The sequence below is a fragment of the Aspergillus neoniger genome (genome assembly GCF_003184625.1).
Source record: "Aspergillus neoniger CBS 115656 unplaced genomic scaffold BO87scaffold_9, whole genome shotgun sequence".
In the NCBI taxonomy this organism is placed as follows: Eukaryota; Fungi; Ascomycota; class Eurotiomycetes; order Eurotiales; family Aspergillaceae; genus Aspergillus; species Aspergillus neoniger.
The window spans coordinates 838,505-853,637 of record NW_020291137.1 but is presented as its reverse complement, the minus strand read 5'-3'; the positions used below and the strand labels follow the sequence as shown (position 1 = coordinate 853,637).

At 49.5% G+C, this 15,133-nt stretch overlaps 2 protein-coding genes across 2 annotated transcripts; one reads left to right on the top strand and one right to left on the bottom strand.

The window, feature by feature from the left end:
• Nucleotides 1-175: 175 nt before the first annotated feature.
• Nucleotides 176-3,664, bottom strand: nut1 (putative RNA polymerase II mediator complex subunit Nut1; the record flags this gene model as incomplete). The annotated part of the gene is made up of 6 exons (XM_025620314.1): nt 2,896-3,664; nt 2,594-2,844; nt 2,482-2,544; nt 1,923-2,435; nt 1,344-1,875; nt 176-1,284 (listed from the first exon to the last, which is right to left on the bottom strand). Exons 1-6 carry the CDS (start codon nt 3,533-3,535, stop codon nt 176-178), a joined length of 3,108 nt encoding a protein of 1,035 aa, XP_025482003.1. The 5' UTR covers nt 3,536-3,664.
• Nucleotides 3,665-12,133: 8,469 nt separating this feature from the next.
• On the top strand, nt 12,134-13,806 carry BO87DRAFT_374869 (uncharacterized protein). The gene is made up of 2 exons (XM_025622890.1): nt 12,134-12,569; nt 12,772-13,806. The coding sequence occupies exons 1-2, from the start codon at nt 12,424-12,426 to the stop codon at nt 13,472-13,474; spliced, it is 849 nt and encodes a 282-aa protein (XP_025482002.1). The 5' UTR covers nt 12,134-12,423; the 3' UTR covers nt 13,475-13,806.
• The last annotated feature ends 1,327 nt before the right edge of the window (nt 13,807-15,133 follow it).

Below are 15,133 nucleotides of genomic sequence, written 5' to 3'. Positions count from 1 at the left end.
AGAGAGGGAGAGAGGGAGGGGAGGGAGGCAGGGAGGGAGCGATGAGACTACTTTACTGCAGGAAATAACCCAACTTAGTGGACATTAGAATGATATATACTAAAGACGACTTCGAACGCAAGTAATCTTGTACTCCACACATGAAAATAACACCATCACACACCATCAACTACGCCTAAAACAACCCCTCCATATCCAAATCCAAGAACTCGGGATTCCCCACCGCCATATCCGCCGCATTCAACACATCATCAATACTCGTATCCAACCCCCCACTTCCCATCCCTCCCATGCCTCCTGCCCCCCCACCGCCGTCCATTCCCGCCGCGACAGCATTGTCCAGCATCTGGTTGATCGTACTCTCCTCTTCGTGGCCTCCTGCCCCGGAGGTATCCAGGTCCATTTGTCCCGGTCCACCTACACCCACACCGAGCTGCATGTTCTGAATGATGTTGTTCATGTCGAGCTGCGAGGGCGGAGTGAGGGCCGCGTTGACGCGGCGCCAGAGCCGCACGATGATTTCCGCGCGGAGGGGATCCTTTTCGCAGATCTTGGGGACGGAGTCGTGTAACTGGTAGAGGGCGCCGCGGGGGGTGAGGATCGGGTTGCGCGGGGGAATTTCTTTGGTCGTGTTGGTAGGGTCGATGTGGTGGTGACGGGAGTAGGTGTTTTGGTCGACGGCGAAGGAGTCAGCCAGGGGGGCGCATATCATGGTGGCTGCGATGTCGAGGGCGAGGTCGCTGCTGCCTGTAGTGTTTGTGGGTGAGGTGGTGGCTTGGAGTTTGAGTTCGTCGATTAGGGCGCATAGTACACGCATGGAGCCTTGGATGTGGATGCCTGCGATGAATTGGCGGTGGGTGTAGGATTGAGGGGCCATGCTCATGTCTGGACTGGTGCTCCAGAGGATGAGCGATTGGAAGGTGCTGCGGATGCTGGCGAGGAGGCCACCGGGGGTGTGGGCGGTCCAGGACTCGAGCTCGCTGCGGCGGGTGCTGCCGCTGCGTTGGAAGGAGAGGTGGGGTTCGAGGGCCTCGAGGATGGGTTTGATGGTGTCGTCGGGTTGACGGGCGCGGATGCTCTTGAGTTGTTCTTCGAGGGAGCGGGCCGTGATGTTGAGGACGGTTCGGTGGATTTCTTTGGCTTCGCCGGAGATGGAGCTCGGGCTGATGAGGGTGTGGAGGGCTTTGAGGGGGATGGAGGGGTCGCTTTCGGATTCCCAGATGTGGTTGCCGAGCCAGTTTAGGGCGAGGATGAGGGATGGGAGGAGGAAGGGTTCCAGGAGGTCTGCGTGTTGTTAGTGTTGTTGAGTTTGAGATGGGGAGGGTAGAGGGTGTAGGGCTTACATTCGAAGCCGCCCTTGAGGGTATCGAAGTCGAGCTTTCCTGCTTCGCATGCGCTGAGACTTTGGTTGAAGAGTGTTGTCACTAGCATGTAGAATTCCTGTGGACTGCAGGCGGACATGGTCTCCTCGCTGATTCCCTCGGCCATGAATAGGGCGTTGATCCAGGATCCGAGGTTCTTGTTCTGCTTCTCGCTGAGGTCGTCGAGCTTCTGGCTGCAGAAGCCATTCTCGAGCAGTCGCAAGACGAAAGAATTGCTACCTCCGATTCCCATGTCCTGCGGTCGAAGATCGTACCGGAACTTGAAGGTCAACACGAGCAATAGAATGCTTCCGAACTCGTCGTAGACTGGTTGGCTCTCGCCCTGGTCCTCGTCCCAGTGCCAGGCATCTAGCAGAGCGCAGAGCGGTTGTAGTACTTGCTTCAGGCTTCGGAAAAGTAGAATCACATCCAGGGCCTGTGGCCGACGGGACAGTGAGTTGCAGATGTTTTTCAACGTCATTGTCTCTTTTTGGTTGCAGAGATGGTGCATGACCTGGTTGCGTTAATCTTTGATTACGACAAGATCAGTGGGGGACCTACAACTGTAATAGCACCCACTATCGCGCCCGCGTTGCCCTCCATTGACTCGATCTCATTGATCAATTGCTCTGCGCGCTCCGGATTGGCATTAATCTGCGAAACCAGCTCATCCTTGTTATAAGGGCCACCGACAGGGAGAGTCTGCATTGGATTCTCGCCCAATAGGCGCTCGATACTCGACTCAGGGATCAACTTGTGCGAGGCACAAGCGAACAGGAACTCTTGTCGCACATCGGACAAGACCGTGTTGCTTTGCATAGCGAACATCTGCGAGAACGATGGGAATGTGTTTGGGTCTAGCCGGCTCAAAGCATGGCTGATGCAAAGCTCCATCGGCAACGGCAATGACACAATAGAGGCTGCCAACATGGCCGCGATGAAGGTGGGGAGCTTGTTCACCAGAAACGAGCGGAACAAGAACATAGTTCGGCTAGACTCGTTGCGGTAGCTCGCATTCGACAGGACATCGAACGACGCCGTTATGAGCTCCTCGATGAGAACTTGATAGTGTCCCTGCGATGGTCAGCTAGTGCTGCGATAAAGGTAAGGTTCTACTCACGCCGTATCGATTTGACAGAAAATTGAGCAGCATGCTATCGTCCACCAAGGGGCGGCCCACAAGCTAGAATCCAGTTAGTGATATTCAGATAATTGTGCAGCGGCTGAAATACCATCGCATTGATGTACACATAGAGACCTGCTCTGGAATTAATCACAGGCCCGTCCATGACCGAGTCCTCAAACTGAAGCGCATTGACATTGACATTTTCCATCATGGAAACATCCAACGCTTTCGACGGAGGCTCTCCAAACAGATTGAACTCCTTCTGCAAGCTATCCAACCGGTTACGGAGCGGCAGGGATACTTCCACACAGAGGGGAAGATACGCCGACAAAGCCTGTCCAAGCTTAATCTTCAACGCTATCAAACCGTCAGTACCTTCCAGACACTAGAAAAAACCTGATGTAATACCTTCATGAGAATCCGCCGACAGAACCTCCAACCCCTTAGCCGTCCCCGAAAGCGCCGCAAGCAGAATCCCGAGACTCTCAAACAACGACACCGCATCAGGCGAACTCATCAACCCGCCCGTCTGATGACTGGTATCCAAGTGACTATTATGCCAAGCCACAACAGCCTGAATCCAATCCACAATCGACGCAAAGATACTCAACGCCTCAGCAAAAGTCTTAGAAGCAGTGCCCGTCGAAACAGAAAGCATAGCATCCTGAACCACCCTGATATCCGTCATCAGGGTATAACACTTCCGCTTCTGCTTTCCCTGCACAGCAGCAGCAGCAGCAGCATTCGCCTCCGAACCACCCGCCGACGGCATCTTATCATGAATAGACGAATGCTTGAGCAGCGAATTCAACATCGTCGAAGTCCGCACCAATCCCATCTTGCACAGACAGTCAATATACAAAGGGGGCAAGGGATCCCATTTAATCCCCGTTGCGAGGCGGGTCTCCAGCAATACATCCAACAGCTGGGCTTCACCAATGGGATAGCGCTGCATCAGCAGCCGCGTGAGGTTCTTGAACTCCGCGGCATCGATCCGGTGGAGCAAACATTGTTGGAGGAATGTCCCCCATTGTTCGGAGGATGTCATGTTCCAGATATTTTCGCGAGTTTACCTGGCTTTGCGGAGTGCATAGCAAGATGCGGGGGGAGCTATATATTGGAACTCAATTTACACGTTCACTTGAACTCGGCGCTGATGTAGCGTTGGACATCGTGGCCTTGGCCCTCCTTGTTGGCGGTTCTTTCCGGGGAAAGCTTCAACCGTTTGTTTGGACGACGTCGTGGAGGGGTCACGTGGGATTAGATAAGCGGGTGTCACATGATGGGTGGTTGTTGAGGCTGATGACATTCAGTATAGAAGTATGCTTGACAAGGACGAGAGATAACCACAACGTAGTTAGGTGTATAAGTGTGACAGCACATATATCTCTAGTAGTACATGCATACATAAGTCCTATCTGTATGTATATAAAGGACCCAGACTTGGCTCAATGCCACGTCATGTCCATCGATACCTGTCAGGAGCAATCCCCGTAATTACAATACCATTCACGCCACAAACCATGAAGTAATCAAGTCCGAGCAAAGACAAGACCCTGTGTAACCATAACCCATCGGACCAACTACCTAGCTCGAACATGACAGACTTCAAACTACATGAGACACAAGGAAATCGAAACCGAGTTATACCTCAAACAGCATATGCAGCAAGCAAAGGTGTTGGTGTGCTCGGACGTTCACCGTTGTTAGTCAAAGCGATCTGGCGCCAAAAAGACTACTACTACTCAAGCCCACAAATACCTGTACAGGCCAATCAAGCCCGCCAGATCAAGGGTAAACGGCCACGCTGGGCGCACCATCCAGGACGAGTTGAACCATGGGACTAGATTGGGGGCTCCCTTGACGGACAATTATATGTAAAAGGTTTCGATTGCAGAGTGGGGGATTTCCCACAGAGTACGAAGTAAAAGACTAAAGGGGGGGCTGGTGAGGGAGGAAGGGAGGGTACCTAGGGCCACAGTGAGAACCACTATCTTGAACCACACAATGGGACCTTGACTTTTCCTTTCTCTCTCTCGGTCCCTCCCTCCCCACTCTTAAAAAAAGAATTAAGCGACGGAATTATACCAAATACCATGTGAGATCTTGTGTGCATCTAGCCCTGAAAGGTTTTTTTTTTTTTCTGCTGTTCCCCTTGCCGATCTCCCCACCCGAGACGAGGATCTCGGAAATCTGGAAAGTGGACGAGGCTATGAAAAAAAAGTGAGGTTAATCTCGACCAGATGCCGGAAACGGGTTGTCTGACGAGATTTCTCTCACACTTCTTTTTCTTTCTCTCCCGGCCGAAAGAAAAGTACCATAGGTTATACGGCCGAAGCCGGGGGTACTCGGAATTGTATTTCCTTGACACATGGGATATACTTGGTAAAATTTCAAAGTAGTAGTATTGTTGTGTGTGTATGGTAGTATAGTAGTATATGTGAAGAGTATAAAATAATATGATAGTGGCATCTGGTATAGTGATGGTCAATGCTGATGACAGGCTAGTTAGGTTATTAATTATAAAGGCAACTACTATTACTGGAGAGTCTGTGCTGTGTTTTGCTTTGATCTGTAATGCAGGGTACTCTACTGAATCATAGCTTCTGACTCGCAATTTGCACATCTCTCTCCTAAGAATCTGCCCGGAATTCCTACCTAGTAAAGTATTAGAGTTTGGTGGGCGAGGGGTCACTGAGCGGCGATCTTGCATATGTGGGTAAGAATCGCCCGTCGGAAATACTGTCCCATCGCCGGTACGGGTACTAGTAAGATTCAGTTCCGGTCCGATCGATCTTGTATTACCTTCAGTATTGTTCAATGGGTATACACGGTAACTATGAAATAATGTTGTCATAGCTGGATTCAAGCATGTATACATTTTCTCTAGAGGTAAGTAAATTGTGCATAGTAGCATCAACTGTCTATTTTATAAGCCATTGAGTTCATTGACATCGTTACGAATAGTCAACATCAGGAGTATTGTAAGTCCATCTTACGTATAGTTGGTAATACGTATGTAACGAGCTATGACCCCTCGACCTCGATGACGCGTCGCAACATGACAGAACCTGACTCGACAAATTCTCCGAGCCCGGCGCCTTGACTCACCCGCCATCTGCACTGTTCAGTTGCCTACATGACAAGTACGGCGACCAATTGACTTGACATAAGAGAAATCGTATATTCGTTCGTTTGGAAGCTAAAACGGTCAAAGCAGCATACACACCACACGCCGCAGCACAGATGGGTAACTGCTCTTTCAGAAGAGACGGAGATCTCCGAGCAAATCTACTATAGCACTTCCGATGGATCGGATGAGGTGTGGGAGTTGGTTAGTAATCGGCTGAGTCTGAGTCCGAACATACGAAAATGTTACCAATCGGCGAAAGAGCAGTAATCTGATACGACCAAGCGGCAGAGAAGTGCTTGAAAGGAAATATGACCGACGGCTAGGTCGATGGCGATCATCCTTCCCTTTTTAAATTTCCCCTTACCTATGGGGATAGTAACACATCTAACCAAAGGAGTAAAAGGTCAACTGAGCACCAAATTTGAGCCGTGAGAAGTGCCAGGGGGATGTGTAAAGTACGTCACATACCTATCGATCGTGGTTGGTTGGTCTGCCGCGGTGGACGGGTTGCTGGACCCAAGGATCCATTGACCGTTTCGTTTCAGATTGAGTATAGAGGCGCTCATTCGGGAAAGAGGGGGGATTTAATTATTTACCCGGTATAGGTATGAATTAAATGGTCCCCCGGAGGCTGCCTGTGTGAGGACATTGGGGAACATGCTGTGATCATTGGCGAGCCTAAAGTAAGCTCCTTGGTACAGCTCAGCGATCGTGTGCCAATCACAGACTGTTAAGAGAGTTCCTGACTCGAAAAGATCTCCTCAATTGGTGTTAGAAAATGTCTGAGTTGCCGTAAACCCGCGGGCAAGGCACACCTAACTTTCCTGTAGTGGCCGAGTCCGTGGACCGGAGGTTTGACCCTACCTTTCACTAAGGATATACCAATGATAACAGCGAGCAACAGGCTCTGAAATAAATAAGCAAAACGCTTACAGATGAGGCTCATGGGTTCCTCGTGCACACCAAATCCCGAATCCTAGGCCTGTCGGCGCGATTTAGTATTTAGTATGACTTGGGCCCTCAAATGGTAAGTCGGTGTGAGTCTCGGTTAAACAAAAAAGCAAGGGACTCACATGCTACGTTCCAAAATCCCAGCGCAAGTGCGGCTCTTGAGTCTCCTGCGACACTCTGAATCCGGCCGTTGGGCTTCCTCTTCAACGGAATAAGTTGTCATGTATCAGTGACTCACCATGCGATTCCTATCATGTCGTATAACGATAGAATAGACGTCTGACATTTCAGGGACGGTGTGTTCAGCGCTGCCGGAGATGATTGGCTCGAGTCGAAGAAGCGCCAGGAAGATATCATCACGAGGCTGTCTCGGAAGTTATTCCACACTATGGCCCACATTCACGGCAAGACTGTAGACTTGCTTCCAAGACTTGAAGGTTCGCGGCAATCCAGTAACCGTGATGTCTCCACGTCGTCTGTCATTTCATTTGGTATACTGCATGGAGATATATGAAAGCCAGTAGGCGAAGGTAATCGTCGGCACTTTTATGAAGTGATAGACGAAGTTGGGCCAACTTCTCGTGTCTTTGCATTGAAGCCAAGGATAATCAGGAATTGCAAATAGCATTGGCATGATGCTGTACATCCACCACTATGCGCGAGGAAGCACCAGTGAAGCAATTTTTGTCGAAATGCGTTGAGGCATTACGTTACAAACAAGGATACTCCCCTGCTTGACACCGGCCTACCGTGACAGAGACGGATGACTCTCATCGAAAGACCGAATAATCCCTTGATATCTTGCCGAATCGTCTTGGTTCATTGCACGTTCCTAGCAGGTAGGTGAGCCTTGCTTAAGCGCCCTGCTATTGACGCTTCGTTTATGCGGGCTGGAACACATGGGACTAGGCTGTCAAAGCCTATTCATGAGGTGGTGATGCACTTCCACTCTGGTGATCGTCATGTCACCTGCGTAATAGAATAAATTGACATTTATCACAACGCCGATCAGAAAGACACAGATGGTCGGTAAAGCGGTCTTTGGTCACTATTGTTTACTATTAGCACTAGCAGCCCACAACATCCAGTGGAGTCTTCACCCACCTTGACGGATCAGAGCCACATGCTTGAGACAGCATCAGAGTTCGGTCAACATCTGCAACATCGCAACACTAACAGCAGCTAGTGTGGCTGGCAAACCCTTGATCCTTGCAGAGATCTGTGGCTAGTGCAAACTAGTGGCAATAATAGGTGGCTGGAGAGAACAGCCCCGCCACGGTGGCAAAACATGCCGTGGCTGTGATGTCGATCGCTGTGGCGTCGGGGTCGCCGTCTGGCCAGATTTGTTCGCTTGCTGTAGGTAGTATCGTAGGCGAAGATCTCTATGCTATGTGAGTTAGAATGAGCTCGGTCGGCAAAGAACAAGCAGGTACCAATTGAGTCGGTCAGGATGATATTCTTCCTGGGGATGGTAAGGAGAGGGGATACTCAAGAGTATAAATCGAGTCGGCCAATAGAGAGTTTCAGATACAGGGCCGAACGGTAAGTTACACCCGATGAAAAAGGTAAGAGTAAAAGAAAAACGTGCATAACCCAAGTAAGCTCCGATCATCCCCTACATACGGTGTCCACCTCCAATAGTTGCCTGGAGATTGTCGGCTCCGAGCCCGTATTTGCTTGCTCAAGTGAGATGTCACACTTCCATTAGTTTCTCTCCGCTCAGGTTGCGGCCGCGCGACGGGTCAATTTTCGGTGGCAAAGGCGCATGCGAAGTCAAACATGAGCACAATGCATTATGCAGCTTTAGATTATCGAGCAGCCAATTGGATGGCCTGGAACTGTCATGGTGGATAGGTTGAACGTGCTCGTGCATACATTCTCTTCGTGAATTCCGGGAATTGGTGTGGTGACGCTGCCCCATTGATAGGCCGGCGGTAAATTCGAAAAACCCAGAAGGAGCAAATAGTTGAGACTTAGGTAGTCTCACCTTGCATGGTTTCCAACCAGAATGTTGTGTACACCAGGGAGAAGTCATTGATATATTGGTATGCAAACGGCCGAAAATTCCTTTTCCAGTAAACATCGGAATTGTTTTCCTTGGTACCGGCCTCTCCTGGTGGACATGGAAAGTGGCCTCTACCCCAACGATACCGGTGTCATATAACGCGGTTAACGGTCATCTCGCATTGACTCCGTGGTGTGTTGTGCGGTAACGCGTGTTAAGCGCACGAAAAGCATTGGACACCATTGATGTTGTAAGCACTTAACCTGTCTGGAGCCATGCGCACCGGGACCTAGAAAGGGAAAAAGCAAATGCCATCTCAGATCCACCAACGGTAACATAATGATCAAGCCACCGAACAAGTAAGCCATAGTGAGTTATGGTTCGCAGTGCAGAGTTACGACCCAGTAGCATCGCACCACATTGTTTTGCCAGGTATCTGTCAAAGCCGTCCGAAAGACGAATGCATATCACCTGCACCTTGAGCATGGCGTCTCGTAAGCCGCAAGGTGTGAATAGCTGGTTGGTGCTTGTTTTGGGATGCTTTTCTCACCGCTCATCCGGGTTTTCTTTCGTCTGCTGTCCCAGCTTCATGCTGTGAACATGCGTACCTATGTTGCTATCGGAACCACAAGTTGGTCTACTGAAGAGTATCAATTCACCAGCTGCGTGGCATATCCCGAACCTCAGTCAGGATTGATAGCTGATACATCAGTCGAGTAATTTCTTTTTTTTTTCCCGCCGTGTATGAATTCTTCTGCCTGTATCAGCTCAGCTAGGATGCGAGCTGGCCGAATAGGGGAAAACATCAATAGAGGGAGAGGCGGGACGTCATCAGCGCATCGACCTTACCAATGGTTCAGTAACACAATAGCTCGACCAGTAAGGTGCAGAAACGGCCTCGCTATTGCAGTGAGTGGATCTGGGGCTGGTGTCAAGAAGGCCACGGCGTCACGGGGTGGCAAATTCTGTGGCATTAGCTTAGTTGAGCTGGAAGGCAGCCAAGCGGACCCTACAGTGGGATTGAACTGATTAGCAAAGGCTCGCTGGTTCACTGGTGGCCCGAATCCACCTAAGATCGAGTAGTTCGTGCTTTCTGGTAAGACGCCGAAGCAATTCGGAAGTGATAGTTAAATCAGGGAACCCCGTCCTTGAAGCTAGCACCGAGAGGGAGAAGTGAGAAGGAGTAAGTTCAGTGATCGGGGACCACATCCTTACCGAGTGCCCGACCGTATAGTACAGCAATTACCATACCTACTTACCCTTGCCAGCAAGCCCTGTGGGAGTTATTGACCTGCATGACTGCGGGTCAGCTGGCTGTCTCGGTCTTACTATCCAGCATGTAACGTCTTTTTATTGGTAGTCAGGTCGGACTTAATTCTGCTGCTTCGGCATTTTCTGCTTTACTCCAGAGAGCGTCATTTGAGCTTCCCGATACTTTGCATGAAATATGTCAAGACTAAAGCAATGACAAGGTCATTGTCGTAGAGGCTACGAAGGGATCGAAGACTCATCCTGCGTCGGCTGGTGGTTCACGCAGCTGGTGAATTAAAGTCGTGGCTGATGACCAGCTCATCATCCTACCCTATGTTGGCAGTTTCAGTCCATGAAACTAATCTGTAGTATTGACAGATTCAACTTTACTATTGCTTGTGCCTTCCAGTAGCCAACAGATCAAGACAATGGTATGAGAGATCGGGCGGCTGATTACGAGATCTACCTCATAGTCCATGGGGGAATACAGGCTGGCAAGCATAAAGAAGAAAAAGAAAAGAATAGAATAGCAGGACAGCATTGCGCTGTCGATGCTGCACCCCGCTAAACTCCAACATGCATTAGCACAGTAATTCCTCTTTTCGCATCTGTCGGGCCAGTTGATGGCACCAACTCGAGAATGGGCCTGCCAGACGGCTTGGACTCGAAGGCTTCTAGACAGGAAAGGCAAGGAAAATCAATCACCATCCCACAGCCGATAGTCCAGGGAAGGGGTTCCTGACCGCCGCATGTACTACTAGCACACGAGACTATGGGAACGCCACTTACACCGCAGCCTTCGCGAAGATGAGCGATGCCAACTGGGATACTGAAGCTGAAGCTGAAGGGGTTCGTTGGCTTGATAATACGGCAAGTGCCAAGGACACATGGCTGACAGGAAGGATGATTGGTGATGGGGGCAGTCCCCGGACCTCATCGCCATTTAGACTGGCCATCTTGAACCCGATGGACTGGGCACCGTGTCATCATTTGGCATGGATGCTGCTGGTTGTTACCGACCACGGTAAAACGAATGGGGCCCGGGAAGGTCTGGTACCGTCAGCATACAGCGGGAGAGATACTGGGTCAGATTAGGATCGGATGGACGATCTCACGTCTCGCACAGTTTCCCTTCTTCTTTTTCTTTTTCTTTTCCGTTTCCTTATATTTTTCTTCTTTGCGGTACTCTGGTAGACTTCATCTTCATGATACTTGATCGTCCAGGCCCGGGCACTCTCCCCGACTACACGGAGATTCAACCCTACCGCATGTGAAGGATGTCGCCGGCATCCCACAGCTTACCCAACTGAGCCAGGTGCAGTTTCAGAAGGCAATGCAGCTCAAGATCTGACCGCTGTCGAAGGCACCGATTAAGGGATGCTATTAATCTCACTACCACCACTGCTAAGAAGTCGAGAAACGTAAGTACTTGAGACTTTGTGCAGCTGCACGGATATCTTTCGATCTGAGCGACGGACCTATCAGCATTTTTCCGGGTCCACCAGCCCAAAAGGACACGCGATGACCAGCGCTTTTTGCCATCCGCTAAGGGCGGAGCTGCTAAGGTACGGGGCACCACCACACACCCTTTCCCTACACTAGTCTGCCCTCCCTTTCCCGGGTTCTGATGGCCGTACCTGGTTTTGCCTTTCTTATTTTTGGGCAGGGGAAAAAAAAAACGAATTATGAAATTTATCAGTCTTGCCATTTTTGATGTATGTAACAAAGGTAATATAATTTATTCTCTTATTGATATATTTTCTCATCTTAATTTTTATCTATATTATATATTTTGTTTTACCATGGCTGTTTGCTTCCCTCTTTTTCTTCTTTTTATATTCTTAAACTTTCTTCATAATTGTGATCGGGTATGCGGTTTGATGGATTACCACGGGTAAGATTCCGCTCAGAACTAAACCAGTGTTGCCCTGTTCTCAACGGACCACTGCCTAGTTTGGGGGTGGAGGGTTTAGCACTGGGATTTATTGCTTGCTGCTCACTAAAAAATCATTATTGGCTGTGGCCTAAAAAATTCCCATCAACCCGAATTAAAATTGATCGAAAAAAAGAAAGACAAAAAAATATTATGAAAGAAAATATTTAATGCCAAAAAAGAAAGATAAAAATAAAAAAGAAAGTATCAGAACCTTCTTATTTATATGATACAGATTCTCGAGAAAACCACAACCCTCTTTTTTCTCATCAACCAGTCCAGCCCAACCCAAACCGAGAAGTTGACCGGTACTGCCTACGTGACCCTATCGGGTACACCCGTTCTGGTTCTAGTCGCTCGTCAGGTCCCAAACAATATACAAGACTACTTACGTCCACTTGCCAGCGCTGCTCCGCAATCTGACACTTTTTTCTCCTTCGGCCGTTCCATTCTCAATTCACTGCCTCTTCCTTTCTTTGGGTCCGAGGATTTATGTATGTCGCATACCCCCCGTTTCATCTCTTCAATGGACTCTCTTTCTATAAAGCCTTGTCCCCTCCAACTACCTCATCCACTCGCTCTCTCCTTCCCCTCCTTGGCCTCGACCCATGCTCTGTCATGAGCTGCGCCTGTTTCCCCTCATAAATGGATCACGCTTAGCAGATGTCCATGAATGAATCTCACTCGGGTAGAGGACTAGGTTTCGCGATTAGGACTCTGTTTCGCTCCTCCCCATCGCCCTCCCCGACTCCTACCCCGCGACACCGAGTCTCTCTCCTCCGTCGTGGTCGGAGTATATTTTCAAGCAGGTACGGTCTCATTGACTTTTCAGTCACTTGGGTTCCATAATTCTCGCGATTTATGCCCCATATTCTTACTACGGGGTTGTCCATTTCACCGTTACCTTCGTCTCCGGTTTCAATCGCTCCGTTGGACAATGGTGAAAGAGGGCTACGAGCAAAGACAAACGGTTGTGGAAGCAAGTGACTAAGTCTCTTTTTTTTTGCGCAGGAATCCTCGAAACTCGAGTAAACCTTCGTCCGGATCCCCAATGCATGACTTCCAGCAATTCAACTCGGCTGCGATGGTGGGACTGGCCCAAGCGTCTGCAGGCGACAACTTTGACATCTTCCAATGGCACCCTCGATACCAAAGCTGCCAGCGATACTTTCTAGATCATGCGCAACACAGTGATGCAGTCCAAGCGCTCTCTGCTTTCTTGAACATCCGTCTCCCGTTCCAATGGCAATCGAATCCTGTCGTAAACTCTCATGCCGATCCATCCCGATCCGCCGCTAGCCAGTCATCTACATCCTCACCTGCCTCGAATCTACCTCCCTCTGTCTCATTGATTCCATACATCCGCCGCCTGGTGGCCACGGGAATGGATTTCCCTGGCGTTTTGCATGGGTTTTTCGGGGACGAATGGGGTGCGGGCATTGGACCTCTACACGAGCAGGAACGGCGCAATTACCTGTTCGCCGCGAAGAGTGGTGGCTGGGCGGCCGTTAAAAAGGACTATGACATGCCACCGCTCGAAACAATTCCGTTCCTACGTCCCTTACAGGGGCCGCTAGATTCGGAGATTGAGGCGGCGGAGCGGAGTTGGAGCGAATGGCTCGCCATGGAAGACTGGATGGTAGGGCCTCGAGCGCCTGACGTTCTTCGAGACTCATCCTCACAAATTTCACGACATCACAGCTCACGAGGGTAATTCTTTATTATAGGGTGCTGGGGCTTCTTTCTGGCTCTTTTCCTTTCTTCTTTTCTGCATACTTTTGCTATCTGCTTTTCTGTGCCATTTACACTGCTTTAACCCAACACTAGCCACGCTGGCGGTAGCACGGAGTTGGTGAGTCTCATAGCATGAGATAACGATCATACGATATCTTGAATCATGAGCGCGATAGACATCGCGGGTCCCACATAATGGTGTTCTGGCTTCAATTATTGAGGGAGCCGTGCGAACACCTCGCAAGGGGTCAAAGATACCACAGAACAACAATTGAGATAAATCATCCGAAAATAACCAGTGAAACAAATCAATCAATCAATCAATCAAACATTCATCCCTTCCTAGCCCCTATTCAGCCCATGAACGCGCTATCCAACAAGGAAAACCCGCTTCAGGTAGAGTAAGTAGGGTACCTGACAGTCCCACCGTCACCCCTAACCCCTGCGCGCGTCGGGTAGCAGCTCCGATAGTCATGACGATAGATAGTACGCAGTTCACCTTAGTCAAGTCTACTAGGCTAAGTAAGTAAAGTAAGTAAACTAGCGCGCCAGTCCGGTCAGGCCTCCACGAAGCCGAGCCCTTTTTTCGAACTTCTGATGCCTGAAACGGCGCCACCCCTGACACCAACGCCATCCGACGGACCGCGACATTAGCCCGGAGATCATCATCATCCTCTCCTGTAGAACATAGATAGATAGTCACCTACATCCGAACTATCCCTATACTCACATACGAAGTAACTACTCCGTGTATACATTTTTGTTATAGTTATATCCACGATTGCCGATGAACCCGACCGAGACCCGCCCCACCGGTTCCTCACTACCTATCACAGTAACTATCTAGTCTATCTATCCAGCGGAACTCCCGATATGGTACGGCTACATCTCTACCTGCAAATACTTAACCAGATCAATTATCCATTTCCGTTTAATGATGGATGGCTTACCAAGCAAGTTCAATCAACGGTCGTACCAAGATTAGTATGTACCACGATGCGAGGGAGACAACAAATATTTCGCCCAGTAAGGAAGGTAGGGCTTCCCTCCATTTTCGATCCGATATACCCGCTTCAACCACCATCCATCCTTCCAACCTTCATCTCCACATTTGAACTTATCGACCGTGGGAAAAACCCCACCGGTGTGTGAACTTACCGTCATATTTTCATTGGGAATGGGGTTGATGTGGTGTGATGGCTGGCTGAGCCAAGTCTTTCTCTTTTTCTTATTTTACTAACCACATACTACCTAACTAAACTACCGAGGTGTATTATGTTAATTCAGCTTGGTTGCCTACAAACAAAGACTCTTACTCCTTATAACACAACGCATATATTAAAAAACTCATATGTATGCTACCTGTGCTATATATGTACGTATGTATGTAAGAGGCTTCAAATCCCGAAACCCAACTAGTATGAAACAGGACTGAGCGTGAGCTAGTTAATTAGTTACAGAGAGTAAATAGGTAGATGGGTAGGTAGGTAGGGAAAGGGGGAAAGCCGCTATGAATGAATAAACTTCTTCTGGAGTTTTCGATGGGGATGCCGGGAGTGGTAGTTTGTGGCGCGGCTGAAGGGCGGGGACTTGGACTGGACTGGACTCGGTCATCGGTGGGAGGGGGGAGATGTGGGAA

What these genes read in the sequence shown, in the direction of transcription:
- BO87DRAFT_374869 (XM_025622890.1), top strand. Translation starts at nt 12,424, where the DNA reads ATGTCCATGAATGAATCTCACTCGGGTAGAGGACTAGGTTTCGCGATT. An exon ending in CGGAGTATATTTTCAAGCAG is followed by an intron (nt 12,570 to 12,771) that starts GTACGGTCTCAT and finishes TTTTTTGCGCAG; the next exon opens with GAATCCTCGAAACTCGAGTA.